The sequence below is a fragment of the Ambystoma mexicanum genome, chromosome 5q, assembly GCF_040938575.1.
Source record: "Ambystoma mexicanum isolate Mex_15411 chromosome 5q, UKY_AmexF1_1, whole genome shotgun sequence".
NCBI lineage: Eukaryota > Metazoa > Chordata > Amphibia > Caudata > Ambystomatidae > Ambystoma > Ambystoma mexicanum.
In genome coordinates, this window is record NC_090933.1 from 1,236,074,138 (window position 1) to 1,236,090,318 (window position 16,181).

The following is a 16,181-nucleotide window of genomic DNA, read 5'->3' on the forward strand; positions in this document are numbered from 1 at the left end:
CTCTAGCTAGAGACAGCTGCATCTCTTTGGCAGGTTTTGCTGTTAAGGGTGGTAATTTTGAAAGATCAAGCCTAATAAAGCAATATGCCCCGAGCGGCAGGGCATTACCGACTCAGGTAATGCACCGGGGCCTTCGTTAAGGCCCTTGCAAATGCCCCGGGGCCCTGAGTCGGTAATGCCCCCGCCATGAGGGGCATATAGCTATTAGTACCCTGGCCCGTAAAAACTGCGTGACCGGGGCACTAAAAGCTTTTTTTTTCACGAAACGCAGCAACGTTTTGGGAGAAAAAAAAACGGCAAACGTTTTCCCTTTCCATGGCGGCCATCGGGAGCAGACACGCTGGAAACAGAAGCGTTTCCAGCACGTCCGCTCCCGAAAAAAAAAGAAGGTAAGTGCAGTTGGGAGGGCGGAAGGGAGGGGAAAGGGAAAAAAAACAAAAACGTACCTGAGTCCCCGGCGGGGGACGATGGAAGCCTCCAGCCGTGTGGAGGCTGGGAGCGGGGATGGCCCCGCTCCGAGTCTCCACACGGCAGGAGGCTGCCATCATCCCCCACCGGAAACCAAGGGATAAAAGTTAAGTGGGGTGGGGAGGGCAGGGAGGTGGGAGGAAAGGGGAGGACAGAAAAAAAAGCCTCACCTCAGTCCCCAGCGGGGGGCGAAGGCAGCCTCTCAGCCATGGGGAGGCTCGGAGCGGGGATGGCCCCGCTTCCAGCCTCCTCATTGGCTGAGGGGCTGTCACGCCCCCCCTGCTGGGGACAAAGGCCATGGAATCCCAACAGAGGGATTCCCGGCCTGGTAATGACTCGGCGAGGGTCAATCAGAATGACTCTTTTATTCTGATAGCGCCCTCGCTGGGTACTAATGTTGGAAATTATAGGGTTCGAGGCAATGGGCAATGGGCAATGGGAAGAGACATTACAGGAGGTGATATCCATTGTGTGCGTGTCCCCCGTGTTCTTACCCCACACACTTGATGTGTCATTCCACATCACCAACGTAAAGGAGATCACCTTTTAATCTCAAAACATCCGAGAGGTTGCCTTTTTTTGTGGGTGCTGCTTTTGGCACTTGGAAGACCCCTTAACGTTAACCCCACCACCTCCATATCTTAACCAGTGCCAAAAGGGCCCTGCTGGGAAGCAGTGAATGGACATGGAAAGGGAATGTGGGCAGAATAGTGAGGGGGTAAAGTAGAGATGGGGCAGGTAACATGAACACTGATGGGACACGAGAGTGGAGAATGAAGGAGGGCAGAAGTGTGAGGGAGAGATTGAGAGTGAGGGAAGGCAGGAGATAAAGGGATTGAAGAGAGCCAGCTGAGGGTAAAAGGCTGACTAGGTACAGAAAATGAATGAGGGCAAGAGAGTGGGACAATAGTTGATAAGGCACAAGGATGAGGGACAATGCAGGGTGAAGAGGATTAAAGGGTGGGGCAATAGAGGGCAGGGAGTTCAGGAGAATGGGGAATAATAGAGGTCTAAAGAGTCAGGGAGAAATGAAGAGTGAGGGAGGGCAGGAGCAAGAGAGAGAAGGGAGGCAAGTGAGTGAGGAATGGGGAGTGGAGGGGCAGCAATGTAAGGGCAAATGGTGTATGACGTGGGTAAACAACAGAGGGAAACATTGTCGGAGTGAAGGAAGTCAGGTGGGTATGTGAATAGCAGCAAAATGAGGAAGAGAGTGGTATTTTTATAACAAAGAAACCTTTGGCAGAAAATGGAGAAAGAAAAGGCGAGAGGAGGATTAGGGGAATGAGGCAAGAACAGAGGATGACAGTGTACAAAAAGAGCAGGAAACAGTGGGATAGTAGAGAGGAAATTGCTAGTAAGGAAAAAAGGAGGGCAAAAAGTCTGTTGTATGGGAGAAAATGGAAGCAGGAGAGTAAAAGGGAGCATATTTGTGATGCAAGGGTGGCGCGTGCTTGCTCTGGCTGCCCCCTTACACGCAGTCACAGCTGCAATAGATAAATGAACAGGTAAATGTTGAATATGCAGCCACTTAGATAAGAATGCATGCTCCATCTGCACCCCCAGTTTCAGCTTTGTATCAACCCCATTCCAATAAACTGATCAGAGGTTGATGATCCAGACACAGGGAACCTGCATAAGGACGGTTGTCTCTTAAAAGGCATGATTGGTGGGTGACAATAAATGGGAAAAGAGTATAACGCTGCATGCTGTGTAAAATAATGGCTAGCAGACTGCCTTATATTGATTTCTCCTTCGCTGTTAATACCCTTTTTAAGACCAAATGATATTGTTTTAGGGCCATATTCTTTTGCAGGACACTGCTGCAATTGTGCATTCAAGTTGGTGAAAATAAAGATATACATGTCTTTTTGCTTGACCTATGTCTATAGCAAAGTATGTAATGTCAGGTTGGTTTCTTATGTGATTTGTGTATTTTTCAAGGCATTGATTGAAAAACAAATTATTTAGTTTTTGGAAACTGCTGTATAGGGCTTGGGATGGATGTGGAAGCCTGGTGATGTAAGAAAGAATGTTGGCTGTGAGTGAGAGAATGTATGCAGACAAGGTACTAGATACAGGCAGTTGGAGAGCCTCTGCCTGGGTGATGGGAGTCAGTGGTTATCTCTGAGTTATCTCTGTAATATCTGAATGTAACGTACAGATGCTGTAATAAAGGAATTGTACTGGAACCAGGGGCGTAGGAGACACATAAAATATGGGGGGGGGGGCAGGGGACACCTTGAGGACTTTGTTTTTTAAAATGTAATTATTGCATTTTGGTCAAAGAACTCGACTTTTCACAAAGTTAAAATAGCAGTGTGTATTAAATTACATAGGACTCTTTGTCGATTAGACGTACCTGATGCAGCCCCTAGCACCAGAATTTCACAGTGTAGAGTTTTTGAGGGCAGAGGGAACGGGCACAGGTAGAGCTTGCATAGCCAAAAACAAACAGAAATGGCCTAATTGCTTACTAGTCATCTATATTATGCCAAGTCAGGTCTTCCTCGTCGTACTTTCATGTGGAAGACCGGTGTTTCACAATCCCCATCCCTACAAGGTTTGCTCATTTGCATATCCCTAACGCTCATCTGGTTATAAAGCACCTCTCACTTACCATGAATTCCTGTTTGAATACCAAGTGGTTTACAACCAAAATGGGCCTCAGCAGAGGGATCTCAAGAATTGGGACAAGGAAGACCTGGACTCAGAATAACGTTTTCCTTTTTACAGTCTTTACTCTGAGAATTGACCGCGCCAATGTCTGAATCCTTCCAAAGGTATACCCAAAGCAGGCACATAAAAACCTTACTACGGCATTTGTGTTTTGAGAGCTGCATAACCTATCACCTGGAGAGACTGGGATAGTAACCTCTAAAAATGCTAATTGTGTCTCAAGTAGTAATGGAAGCGAACAAGAGCTGCAGAGCCACTTGCAGACACTGCTTGGAACTCCCAGGAAGCCACCCGCCTCTAACAGCCTCATCTGTAACTGAGAGGCACATGCAAGAAAAGGTTCCAGCTGTTGCTAGGGGTCCATAAACACAGAACACAAGGTTATGATCAACACAGTGCCAGCAACATAATTAGGCTCTTGATTTGTGGGTATGATTTTGTCTTTGCATTTGATTTTGTATTTAAAAACCTTGTTTAACTTCCTTTTAGTGATTATAGGGATTTCTGATGGTATTGGTTCTGTGTTTTAAATGAATTATAACGATTTGGCTTACATTTCATGGTGGGAAATGTGTCATTCATCTATAGTCGGGTGTTGGAAACATACTTAATGCAGACACAACAGTCGTTTCCTAACGTTCCTGTTTGAGAAGCATGTGACACACACAAACAGGAAAGTTAAGAAACGACTGTTGTATCTGCCCAGCAGGGCCGACACAACTTCACCTGGGTCTGGTCAGGATGCCGAACAAAGATTCGAAAGCAGGCAGGGCCGACTGAGCCCATCTTTTTCTGAGGTCTTGAGTACCATCGAAGTTGGGTAAAAATAACATTTACTACTGCAGCGGTTTGCAGTGGCAGGAATATATCATGAAGCGCTATATAAAATGTCACCATATTACTAATGTCATCCAGCACACAATTGCCGTGGGCCATAGCCTGCATGTGAGGACAGCCAGCCAGAGAGCGAGCATTGAACTCTTACGCAGTGAAACAGGATTTTTTTTTTTAGCAATGAATGTAGAAATCTTTGTCTGCATCAAGTCATAAGGCAATGGCGTGTGTGAAGGGGCACATGGTATGTACCATCCCAGGCTGCCCCTGAGCTAGCTGCATTATTGTCCACCTCTCCTCCTGTAAACCCAGTTTGCCAGCGTGGCATCCACACAAGGCACAATTGATATTCACCTCATGCATGTTTTGCAGAACTTTCACCTGCAAATGGGATTACAAACGCAATCATTAGTGCAGATTCTCCGAGAAGCTTGTGCAGTCTAACAATTGGATTTCCCTTTCCAGCAGCATCTAAATCAATATGATATGATTAGCTACTCTGGCGGATTACATGCTGCCGTACAGAACCTTCACACGTAGAAATGTGGGTAATTCAAGGCGGTAATATATTCTGGGACTGTTCCCGCCATCTAGAAACCTCAAATGATTCTACTATCTATAATTTGGCATTATGCACCTGACGCTGAAAGGCACGGCTGGTGCAGTGGCAGACACTGGCGATTAAACCAGGTCGCCCTTTAGCAGACGCGGGCATTGGGCCAGAATAATTTTCACTGCATACTGTAACGGGATTTCACACAGCTCTGCTTGCACGGCCTCGCTTTCAGATGATTTTTCCAAGCGCACCTAAAGGTTAACCGCTCTTAGCAGCCATCCGTAGCAGTAATCATTTATCGCACTCTTAAACCTTAGACACATTGGTTAAATGCATGGGATGCCGACGAGTAAATCAGCCAACCAGAACAGCGCCGGACCATATATGTCAGGTTCCCAATATTATTGGTGGCACACAGAGGGCCTGGAGGTGACAGACAGACAAATAATTGAAGTTTGGTTGCATTTATAAAGAATTCTGCATGTTGTATCAGTGATTATTGGTCACTCGTTTGTTTTTCTGGGTCATGCTGGGTATAGCTGGAATGCAGAGCTCTGACTATAAATTGGTTTCCCAAGAACACAAGATTTTACTGCTACATACCGCCCCTAGTAGGTAGCTCGTAGCTGTCGAGTAGACAGTCTCTGTTTCTCTCTCCCTCCTCGATAACGACTGCCCAGCCAAGTTCTCTGTCAGCAGCACGACAAGAGCAAGCGTTGCTGCCTGCTCCCATCCTTCTGGAAGAAAATGCAGGCTGAGGCTGCTGCGCAGCAGTGCACTGCGCAGGGGCATGCGCAGTTTGTTCCCCAGGCAAGTTCCAAATGCGCAGGTGCGAGCAAATACATTTACCTTTCAGTCTGCAGAAGAACTTTTACTTTTGTGCACGCACGCAGAGTGACGGCTGCAGCAGCCTCACAGCCTGCAAACATTTGCAACCGCAGACAGTGCAGTGCACTGTACTGGATTTGTGCACGACTCAACAAAACAATTTTATTCTGGGGGGGATAAATGCCATTTTATCTCCCCCTCTTAAAATTGTGGCCGGGATTTGCCCCCACTGTCCCCTCCCATGTCCCCTCCCATGCCCTACGTCCTTGACTGAAACCTACCTAATGAGCCTGAGGATCCTACCTCATTTCAGAAACCCAAACCTTAAAAAATATGTATGTGAGCTGTTACTGGGAAGATATGCAGTCAAGTGCTTAAATCACAGCCTGGGTCCAAATACTAATTTCACCACTTTAACAAAATGTGTGACCTTGGGAAAATGATTTAATCTTATTGTGCTTGATCTTCTAACATTGGGTGGCACTAGAAGTGATTCAGTTTACAATTTCTGCTATGAAGAAAAACCCTCATGGTTTACTAAACTATTGAGCTGTTGAATATTTATAATAGTGAATATTTATATACATCGCTCAGCATAATATTCTTTTGGCTTACATGTGAAAACATATTTTAATTTCTTTACCAAAGGTATCCTAGAGTATTGCAGACTGATGTCACTGCTGTAATGTTATTTACGGTGATGTCACTACTGATCATGTCCATCCATATTGTGGCAATTAGGTTTCCCATATCTTTTGCTGGACAGGTCCGGAAGACAAATTAGAACATATCAGTAGCTTGCATGCCTAACATTCCCACTGTGTTGTGAATTTCATGTGCTGTGTATTACACCTCTTTGCCTTTTACTCAATTACTGCCTTCTCAGTTGCAGTTTAGTTTTTCTGCTCGCCTAAAACTGCTTGCCCCATTAAATGAAAAGGCATTCCTTTGTATCCATTCTTATTTAAGCAACCCAAGGGTGCCAGACTCTGTCCGCCCCTCCTAACTCTAGGCGAGGGGGGGGCCCAATCATATTGAAATGGGCCCCCACAAGCCCTAACAAATGTTTATGCAGGCCCTGTGAGCGAGCGCTAAAGCTACTCTTTAATATTCCAATGTGCCTGACTGCCAGCAAGGAGGGAGGAGGGTGTGTGTGTGTTGTGGCTGATGGGAGGAGATGGGAAGGTGTAGGACCAGGAAACGTCGGGGTCCAGTGGCCTTTTGTCCATTGTCCGTGTGCTAAATCCGCCTCTAGTTCTCATCCTTAGATGTTATGCCACTTCCACAGACCTTCCACTGGTTAAAACACATTGGGCCTCATTACAAGGTCGGCGGTAAGGGGTTAACGGCGCCGGTAAGGATGCTGGTGCCGTTAACCCCTTACTGCCGCATTACGAGATCCCTTAGTGGGTCCCGCTAAGGGAGGTTGGTTGCCGCCGTTAGCGGGAGCCGCTAAAGAACCAGGGAGGTAACAACCCTGTTAGCTCCCTCCCCATTCCCATTGAGCCCTATGCGGGCTCGAATGGGAATGGGGATGGGTTCCCTGAATGGGGAAATACCAGGTCCTCCAATGTTGGAATGACCCGGTAAGTCCCCATTCAGGAAACCCAGACCCGGTATGCGGTATGGGTGTAGCCATGGCGCTAATAGCACCATGGCTACCTCCATACTCGTAATGAGGCCCATTGTTCAACCTTCTCCTTGGCAAGCCTTATCAATTACAGACTGAAAGGTTCTGCTGCATATGTCGAAAACAATGTAACCGAGTAGGAAACGAGAATTGACGTGGCCAATGTGTTTGCTTTTGTATTTGCAATATATACGCGTGGGCATTGTGTGGCACAGTGTGTTTGGGGGGCAGTATGTGCTAGTGTAGTGTATGTAAGGGGCAGTTTGTGGACAGTGTTTGTGTTGGGTAGTTTGTGTTCATATATGTGGAGAGTGTGTGTGTGTGTGGGCAGTGTGTTTGTTGGCAATCCATGCATTGGGGCAATATGGGGTGATTATGTTTGTGTGGGACAGTGTTTGTATGGGTGGGCAGTATGTGAGAAGTATGTGTGTGAGAACACTCAGCGTGTGGCTAGTGTGTGCGGGAGGGCAGTGTGCGTGTTTGGGGCGCAGTTGTGTATGGGGTAGTGTTTGGGGGCAGTGTATGTGGGGCAATGCCTATGTGGGTGGAATGGTGTGTAGAGAGTGTGTGACAAGAGGCAGTGGATGGAAGTAGTGTGTGTGTGCATTTGGAGGGCAATGTGTGGGTAGGGTGTGTGTTGAGGGAGCAGTTGTGCATGGGTAGAGTGTGGGGAGCACTGCATGTGGGGGCAATGCCTATGTCGGTGGAATGGTGTGGAGACAGTATGTGAGAAGAGGCAGTGGATAAAACTGTGTGCATAGGGGGGCAATTGGTGGGCAATGCATGTGTTTGGGGAGCAGTTGTGTATGGGGTAATGTGTGGGGGCAATGTTTGTCGGGGCAATGTCTATGTGGATGGAATGGTGTGGAGACAGCATGTGAGAAGAGGCAGTGGGTAAAAGTAGTGTGTGAATGGGGGGGAGGCAATTTGTGGGCAATGTATGTGTTTGGGGAGCAGTTGTGTATGGCGTAGTGTGTGGGGGCAATTCCTATGTGGATGGAATGATGTGGAGACAGTGGGCCTCATTCCGAGCTAGGCTGTAAGGGGTTAACGGCACCGGTAATGGTGCCGGCGCCGGTAATGGTGCTGGCGCCGTTAACCCCTTACCGCCCTATTACCAGTCTGCTTGCGGGACCCGCAAAGGGCGCCTGGTAAAACCAGGCGCCCTTAGCGGGTCCTGCTAGCAGGCCAGGGAGCTAACAACGGGCCCGTTATTAACTGGCCCGTTGTTTGCTCCCTCCCCATTCCCATTGAGCCCTATGGGGGCTCGAATGGGAATGGGGATGGGTTCCCTGAATGGAGAAATACCGGGTCCTCCAAGGTTGGAATGGCCCGGTATTTCCCCATTCAGGGAACACGGACCCGGTATGCGGTATGGGTGTAGCCATGGCGCTAATAGCACCATGGCTACCTCCAACCTCGGAATGACCCCCAGTGTGTGAGAAGAGGCAATGGGTGGAAGAAGTGCGTCTGTGGGGGACAATGAGTGGGCAGCACTTGTGTTTGGGGAGCAGTTGTGTATGTGGATAGTGTGTGTGGGGGCAGTGTGTGCTCATGGGGACATTGTGTGTGGTCATCGCGTGCGACGGGAACACGGTATCAAGCACTAGATTTAAATATCAGGCAGAAGTCTTTCACAGATAAGAAAACAATGAACTTTGCAATGCCCTCAAATGGCAAACGATACGGATTGCACAGCAACAAACCCCCAACAGCAACATGATGAATTTGGGAAACGTGTAAAAGGTGCAGGTAAGGTAACGTGTTCAGGGTGATATTCCTAGGAGACTCCTGTGCAACTGATGAGATATATCCACACGCCTGCTGAAGATCTGCATGTGTAAAGAGTTTGATGCATGGAACACACGTGTGCACTGCATACCATGTCTGCTATCTGAACCATACCAACAGCTGGGCAGCTCAAAAATGTATTTTACCAGGTGGAGCTCAAGACCCTCGTCTTCAAGGAATGGCTGCTCCCTCCATACCGGAGACTGGTTGATCTGATCCCCACTGTTTCCTCCCCTGGTTACTTGTAGATCCATTGCTGACTAGTGCCCTCCCTCCCCTGTTGTTAGAACCCCGCTCCCTTGTTTCTCTGCTCCCTAACCTTGTTCTTACCCCTGTGATTGTGCAGCACTCAATTGCTTCCCGAAGCTAGGTCAGCGCTCAATAATTACCCAAATAGTTGCAAGTTGTGGAAAATGCATGGCGCTCAGAATTCTGGGACATAACAGGGTGCATTTTTCAACAGCGAGATCGGGGAATCGGTGTACACTTTCTGTGTGTTCAATTTCTTTAGTAACCAACATGATTCCCAAAAGTGTGCCCTGCACATGCTTGGCCAATCCACACCTGTGTACAGTAGTGTTTGCCCCGACACTCGAGTTACCTGTGGGGTGGAACTTGAGCCATTCATGAGGTACTTCCAAGCCTGAGGCTACAGGCGCGAGCTGCAGGCTGATAGCAGGGCTCTGGTGCTGATTGGGCGCTTGCTCTGGAAGTTCGTAGGAGGAAGCCTGCAGTGGGGATAGCGGGGCACAGGGCTGAGGTGAGGTGTGCGCCTGGAGGCCACCTTATCCCAAGAGTATAGAGCAGAGGTCTGCAACCTTTGCCTCGCCAGATGTTTTGGACTAAAACTCCCATGATCCCTGACCAGCATAGTCAATAGCCAGATATCATGGTCATTGTAGTCCGAAACCCTGTCCAAAGGTTGCAGATTCCATATGCCTACAATATTCGCCCCCTCTAAGAATCAGCCTGAATGCTTCCATCTCTTCATGAGGCTAGAGAGCTACTTTGCATTATCAGTCGTCCGGCATCTCTGCCGTCGCACCCTCAGAGTACAGGGCACCTAGATGGCCCGTCATAGCACGTGCTAAGCAGAAGACACATGACCAGAGCGTGAGGCCTAAGACACCACACAATTGGCTTGCGGCAAGTTTGGGCACTATGGAAACAGAACCAGGATCAAAGCATGCATTACAAATGATAGCACTCAAAAGGCAAGGACCCTATGAGCGGCGTGCTGATTTCTGTTCAGCCAGCTGTTGCTCATCACCAGGTCTGTATCTCTGGGCGGTACACAAGTGATTCGCACACAAGTGATTCACACTTGTACTCAACTGATTCACACACAAGTGATTCACATTAAGTCACTCACCGTTTACGAGTGGTTGCACAATTCTGTGCCGCTCGTTTGTGGCATGAGACAGAAGCTGGCCCACCTGGGCGCTGTAACTCGACGTCCAGGGGAGAGTTGCCTATTCCCGGGAGCTTGTCAGGCTGCAGTCCCTACCGCCAGGCCTAGCAGCCCACGGCGGGCCAATGAAGGCTCTGCACTGTTATATTGCGACGCGTCCCTGTTTGGTGAGAGCATCTCCCTAGGCCATGCTTAAACCTCTGAGCCTGACCCCAAGGGAACATACCTCGCATGCCACCTGGTTGTATAGAGTCTTCCCTTTGTCCCTCGGTGTGTCACGCACGGCACGGGCCAGTCAATGTCCCACATCTGCAGCGAAATAGATTGCAAAAAATCACCGACAAGAGAAAGTAACGCTGAGCCGAAGCAGCCCAGAACATCGACACCGTTTTCAGGTGTTTGAAGTTTTAGGAAACATATTACCCCTCGGTAGATGTGAAAATGGCTCTTTACGTCAGAGTGGCAGCAAGAGCAGTCAGTAGGAAATGCCTCCTACACAGCTGGCAGCAAAGGGCAATGCCACGAATGGGGAGGTGGCACATTGAATGCCATCTTCCGCTCTATGCCTTCAATATCGATTGGTTTGACTCAAGTGGTGCTAGCGTGCCACCTATGAGCCAAATATTAAAAAACCCACCTTTCACCCTCCCTGCCTCCCTCTCACTGAATGAATTCGTTCTCCTAGAGGTGACTCCCAGCCAACAAGTCACTGTACACCAATGTTGCTGGAAGTGGAGTAGCTTTTCTGAAAATGTTGGGGCGGGGGGACATGACATCTGAAGAAAAGGTGCCCCAGCCAAATGAATGGGGGCAACATGGTGTGCCATTAAAGTTTGGAGGGACAAACACCCGTGGCCCCCACCCCCTAAAATTACGCCCAGGCTGTGGCACACTTCCATCCTCAATTTGCACCCTCTCTCCCTCTCTCTCTCATTTATTGTGTGTGTTTTTATTGGTAATTTACAAAGCACCGGACACGAGAAACACCTGACTTCACGGCCACGACCATGGGGTCGTTCTCTGACATCATCTTCTCGTATCAACTCGTCTCTGTTCTGCACGTCCATCTGAAGCTGGTGCTGTGTCCATCTTCCCCCCGGGGTCAAGGGGCTGCGGACTCGGAAGGTTCAGGCGGACTCGCAGGCCTGGTGCTTTGAGTTACTCAAGACTGTAAGTAGGTTTAGAGGGGGAGAGTGGGGTGAGAGGCAGTGCCTTTTCACACTTACTGCAAGTCGGTTTGGAGATGGCTTCCCCAGCAACACGCCTCCAAACAGCAGCCTTTCCTGCTTTCCCTTGATTGTCATCAGCTGGAACAATCTGGTGTCCAGTGGCGCAATGTTGGAGATTAAAGGGAAGCAGCTGGAGACCTTCTGCCTGGGTCTCTTCTCTGTTTCTGCTGAGGACTTTCCCACCTGGGAACTTCCGGTTGCGTGGGCACCTCTGCAGTTGAGTTTGTGTGCTACGGAGGCAGGTTTCACAATGAATCGTGCAACACACGTTTCTCTGTTTGTAGGTGCCACCCTTTGAGGTCTAACTGGAGACAGGGTGAGGGAGTAAAGCCCCTCTGAGCTTCTCTGGGCGCTCTCCACCCTCTGAACACCCATCCCATTCCCAGTGCAGCGTCCCCGCTTCTAGTGCCTTGACACATCTTCGTTATGTGCTGTAATGTCTCCACCTGTCACATTAGGGTGCACACAGACCCATTTAAAGAAGTGGTTGCAATTAACTCCCCACCCCCCCCCAGTATTTACTTATACAGAGGCTTTAATATGCTCACCTCTCTTATGGGGCATAGTGATCATGCTCACTACAAAGGCTTCTAGGCACTACACATGTTTCTTCTCCTTGCATGCTCTGGGGGTGCAGATCTCAGTTGGAGATCAGTACAGTGCGATCTATCTAGCGCTTATGTAGTGCAGTCTTTCACCATAGGCATCAGGGCGCTCAAGAAGCGGCTAAGCCAGGAAGGCCACAGACAGAATCAACGCTCAACTAAATTGAAAAGTCTTGCGTTTAGATCCAAAAAGACCGAAGTCTGAGCTGGTCCTAGTAGAGGCCCGTGTCCGCGCACCCAGACTAGTGCACACATTTATCCAGATCTGAGATCTGCGTGCAACGGAAGGATGCACTCAGCCTTTTAAACTCCCAAAAGAGCTCAAATGAGTATTATTGAAATGGGCAACAATAGCACCTGTTACCGAACAGGTAACAGAACCACTTCCTCTTGACCGACAAGAGCTCGCTACACCAATCAACTCATCGCCCCCCACATCAACAGGGCGAAAGCAGGCGGGAGAGGCTTCCCGTACATTGCACCCAAACTCTGGAACTCGCTCCCTACTCCCCTCAGAGCTGAAACCTCCCTCCCTGCCTTTCGAAAAAATCGGAAAACTTCACTTTTTAACTGACACCTACCCTTTACATTGTGTACCTCTTGCCTCCCTATGTCTCCAACCACTGCCCTATTGTAAATCTACTGTGTACATTCTTGAATGTATTGAAAATGATCAAATGTAAAAAAAATAAAAACGGTATAATGCTCTGTCATGTATCTACGTTTTGCCAACTCTCTGTAACCAGCGCCACGATGCCTACGGGCTGTTGCGCGCTTTACAAATCCGAATAAATAAATAAATAAATGCCGGCCCCTAGAGACTGTAAATTGTGTCATATAAACGTATCACACTTTATTTATGACTCATCTCACATCTGGGCTGTCAATGTGAATAGAGCTCAGTAATCTTTATGCTCACCAGTGTTGCACACTCGCCACCAGAGGTGCTAAACAGGATGGGCACAGCTTACACTCAACCTTTGCTGGAATGGACACCTCTTAGCAAGGAGGACAGCCACAATGGGTTCTTCTGTGATGTGTGCCAATGCAATGTGCTATACCGAATTCATGTCATGTTCAGAGGCTCATAGTAATGGAGCAGATCTATAGCATTGAGAGGACCCTTTTTACGATTGTTCTTATGTGCAAGAACTCTCCTCCTTGACATTTTAATTGTGTGTGTAGGTGTAAACATGCATGAACATACAGGCGGAACTGGGTTTTCCTGTGCACTCATACATGCAAACAATCGCAAACGCTGCTTGCCATGACTCTGCATGGCAGACGGCATTTATATGGTTTCCCATGGAATCCGCCTGATTTTTGCAGATGCAAAAAACCAGTGCAAAAAAACATACCAATTCCATAGGAATCCAAAGCATCTTCATCTGTAGCAAAATCAGATGTGTATAGCGATGCTGTCTGATTCGTAACACAGAGGGGTTTAGGTAGCAGCATCAACTGCGGGGGTGGCCAGAGCCTACAAGGACTCCTTATGGGAATTCAGGACGAACATGCACGCCCTAGAAGTTAAGCAGATTTACGATCCATGCCCCCACTCCATGATACGAATTCTGCATATCGTATGGTGCTTAAAAATTATCCGATACATGCATTGTACGCACCGTTCGTAAGCCATGCGGCCAGCTAAGTGGTACTTGGGCGGTCACACTCAATCAAAAGTGTGTGGGAGCTGACTACGGGTGAACAGCCTCAGCAGAAAGGGGTGCATTGCATTCTTGTCATTACCTGTTAATTCTGTGGGAACATACATAATGATGTTGCTGATGCATACAACTTTCTTTTTCAGCTCATTCCATAATCTGTTTTGTCTGCGTCTCTCAGACGACCAACGACAACTGTATCATAAAAACTCAAAATTGCTCCCAGTCTGGCTACAGCTGCATGACAGTGGTGGATACATCGGGAATAGGTAAGGCTCAAAAAGTAAACCGTGCTCTAGCAAGCCACAGGGTGGTGTCTACGTGTGAATACCTTCTATAGCTAGAACCTCGCTGAGGAGCAAAGGAGCGCTGTCTTGTAGAAGCAGAGGGTACAATAGGTGAGAAAGTTGTATATGAGAGTTCGCTGGGCACCACAATCAGCGGTTGACTAGATGTTCTTCAAGGAGTTTTCTATTTCTACCTGAATTGCATGACAGAAAGTGATGTAATTATAATTGTTAATTTATTATGTGCTTAATACCAGAGAATGTTTTCTAAGTTCAGGATCTGGATTCAAACCTGTGTTGTGCTGCGTTGTCTTGCTTCCAAGACAAATGCGTTGCCCCTGAGCTATCCTTCCTCACCAAGTACATGGCCCCAGAATGATTTTGTTTTGCTTTCCCTTTTGTGCACTTCTCATTTCCCAGTCTGGCGATGCTGAGCATTCCTTCTTCTGTTGCGTTGACTTATGCAGAAGGAGCGATTTCGGCCTGGTCGGGGAGGGTATTGTCGATGGAACTAGCCAGTCCATGCAATCCATGGCATTTCTATGTAGATACTTTTCTACTCCTCAATCTTATAGGTGCCCACACATAGAGTGATAGCAGGAGTGGATGAATGCATACATGGTGGTTTGTCATATCTCTGTCATCTTCATCATGCCTAAAGGTATGACAGTTGTGGTAGGTGGTCAGTCTCCATCTGGTATAACCCATGTGGCATTTCCTGAAGTCACCAGTCCTGTGTTTAAGGAACATGAAGTGTATAATGTCAGGGAAGGTTCAAAATAATGTACTTGGATACACAGTGCATCTATGGTTGCCAGTGGTTTTGCCGAAACTGATATAGATGTATGGAATTCCTAAATTAGGCACATGTACATCTTGATGTCCTGGTTTATTACACAGGCACACGCAAGTCAGGGTCTCCTTCCCCTACAATGAATATGGCGTACAATAAAAACGCTTTTATTTATATCATTCAGGTCCTTTTTGATAAGGCCTCCAAAACGTCTTGCACACAACAAATACCCAGTGTCACAATGGAATAGGAACCAGGTAGGTGTGTATTAAGAATATTTATTAATTTATTTCTTTAGGTCAAATTAGAACAATCAGATTACATCAGCCACCAATGTTGTGGCAACAAAAAGACAAAATATCCTTTTTGGTAAAGTACCAACACAGAGATGACACTAGAACATGCAGTAACAATAGTTTCCTTTTACATCAACCCCCAATACAAGCAAAGAACAGCTCAAAGTGCACAATGAAAATGAATGCAAGCAGGGTTATGCTTTTGTCCCAGCAACCTACACCCTACAAACATCCACTAGGCTTGACTATTTTGAATGGAAGGCAGTGGCAGGGAGTGGGAACCCAAGGGAACATTTGTTTTTTGGGTAGTGCTCACAGAAACAATATGGGAGACAGAAAGGTAATGGGAAAATTCGTTTTTCAGAGCGCAATGGTAAAATCGGTTTTTAATTATTTAGCACCACCGCTATGGGAAAGAATAGATAGAAGGGGGGGATTTCTTTTTTTTTTACACTTCAAAAGGACAGGAATGCTTTGGGGGATATTAGCCAGCTCACAATGGGAAAATTGGTTATGGGTTGTGATTCACAGAAACAATATGAAAGTAGGAAAGGGAAGGGGAACATTTGTTTTGCTGCACCTGACAATTACACACAGGGCTTTAGGATTATAGTCAGAACAGAATGGGAAAATCGATTTTGGCATGTTTAGCACAATCGCAATGTGAGAAAGAAAATGCAAATGGGAATGTGTTGTTTTTTTAACTCCCAATGGGAACACATAGGAACACATGAGCAATTTTGTTTTGAGCAGCGCAATGGGAACACTGGGAAATAGGGCTTTTTGAAATTAATTTTTTAATTTATTAATAATGTGATACAGTTTAGATTTAAACTTTACACATAATTATAAATTGTTTGACTATATAATCAAGCAATATCTCGAAAAACAATAGAAGGAAAGAAAAATGAACAAAATTAAATTAAATATACCTAATAATAATAATAGAGAACAGGAAAATATTTCTAAGTACTATCATAATTAAAATTTAAAATTTTAGAACTTAAGATTCCCAGCAATTGTTGGTAACACTTTCTATTTACGCAGATTTCAAAATTGTAATATCAAGTGTATTCAATTAATATTAATTATTAATTATTAATTATTTTGTCA

General features: G+C 46.9%; 1 protein-coding gene and 1 long non-coding RNA gene across 2 annotated transcripts in view; one reads left to right on the forward strand and one right to left on the reverse strand.

Annotated features, from left to right (window-relative positions):
• The window catches only part of LOC138497968 (uncharacterized), a 423,930-nt gene extending 418,666 nt beyond the window's left edge, over nucleotides 1-5,264 (reverse strand). Inside the window, exon 1 of the long non-coding RNA XR_011278675.1 lies at nucleotides 5,138-5,264. This is a non-coding gene — a long non-coding RNA (uncharacterized lncRNA). The remainder of the gene's footprint in view (nucleotides 1-5,137) is intronic.
• Nucleotides 1-16,181, forward strand: part of LOC138497967 (lymphocyte antigen 6E-like) — a 79,968-nt gene that overhangs the window by 38,364 nt on the left and 25,423 nt on the right. Inside the window, exon 2 of the mRNA XM_069621742.1 lies at nucleotides 13,839-13,961. Within this exon, the coding sequence (XP_069477843.1) occupies nucleotides 13,839-13,961 (123 nt within the window). The remainder of the gene's footprint in view (nucleotides 1-13,838; nucleotides 13,962-16,181) is intronic.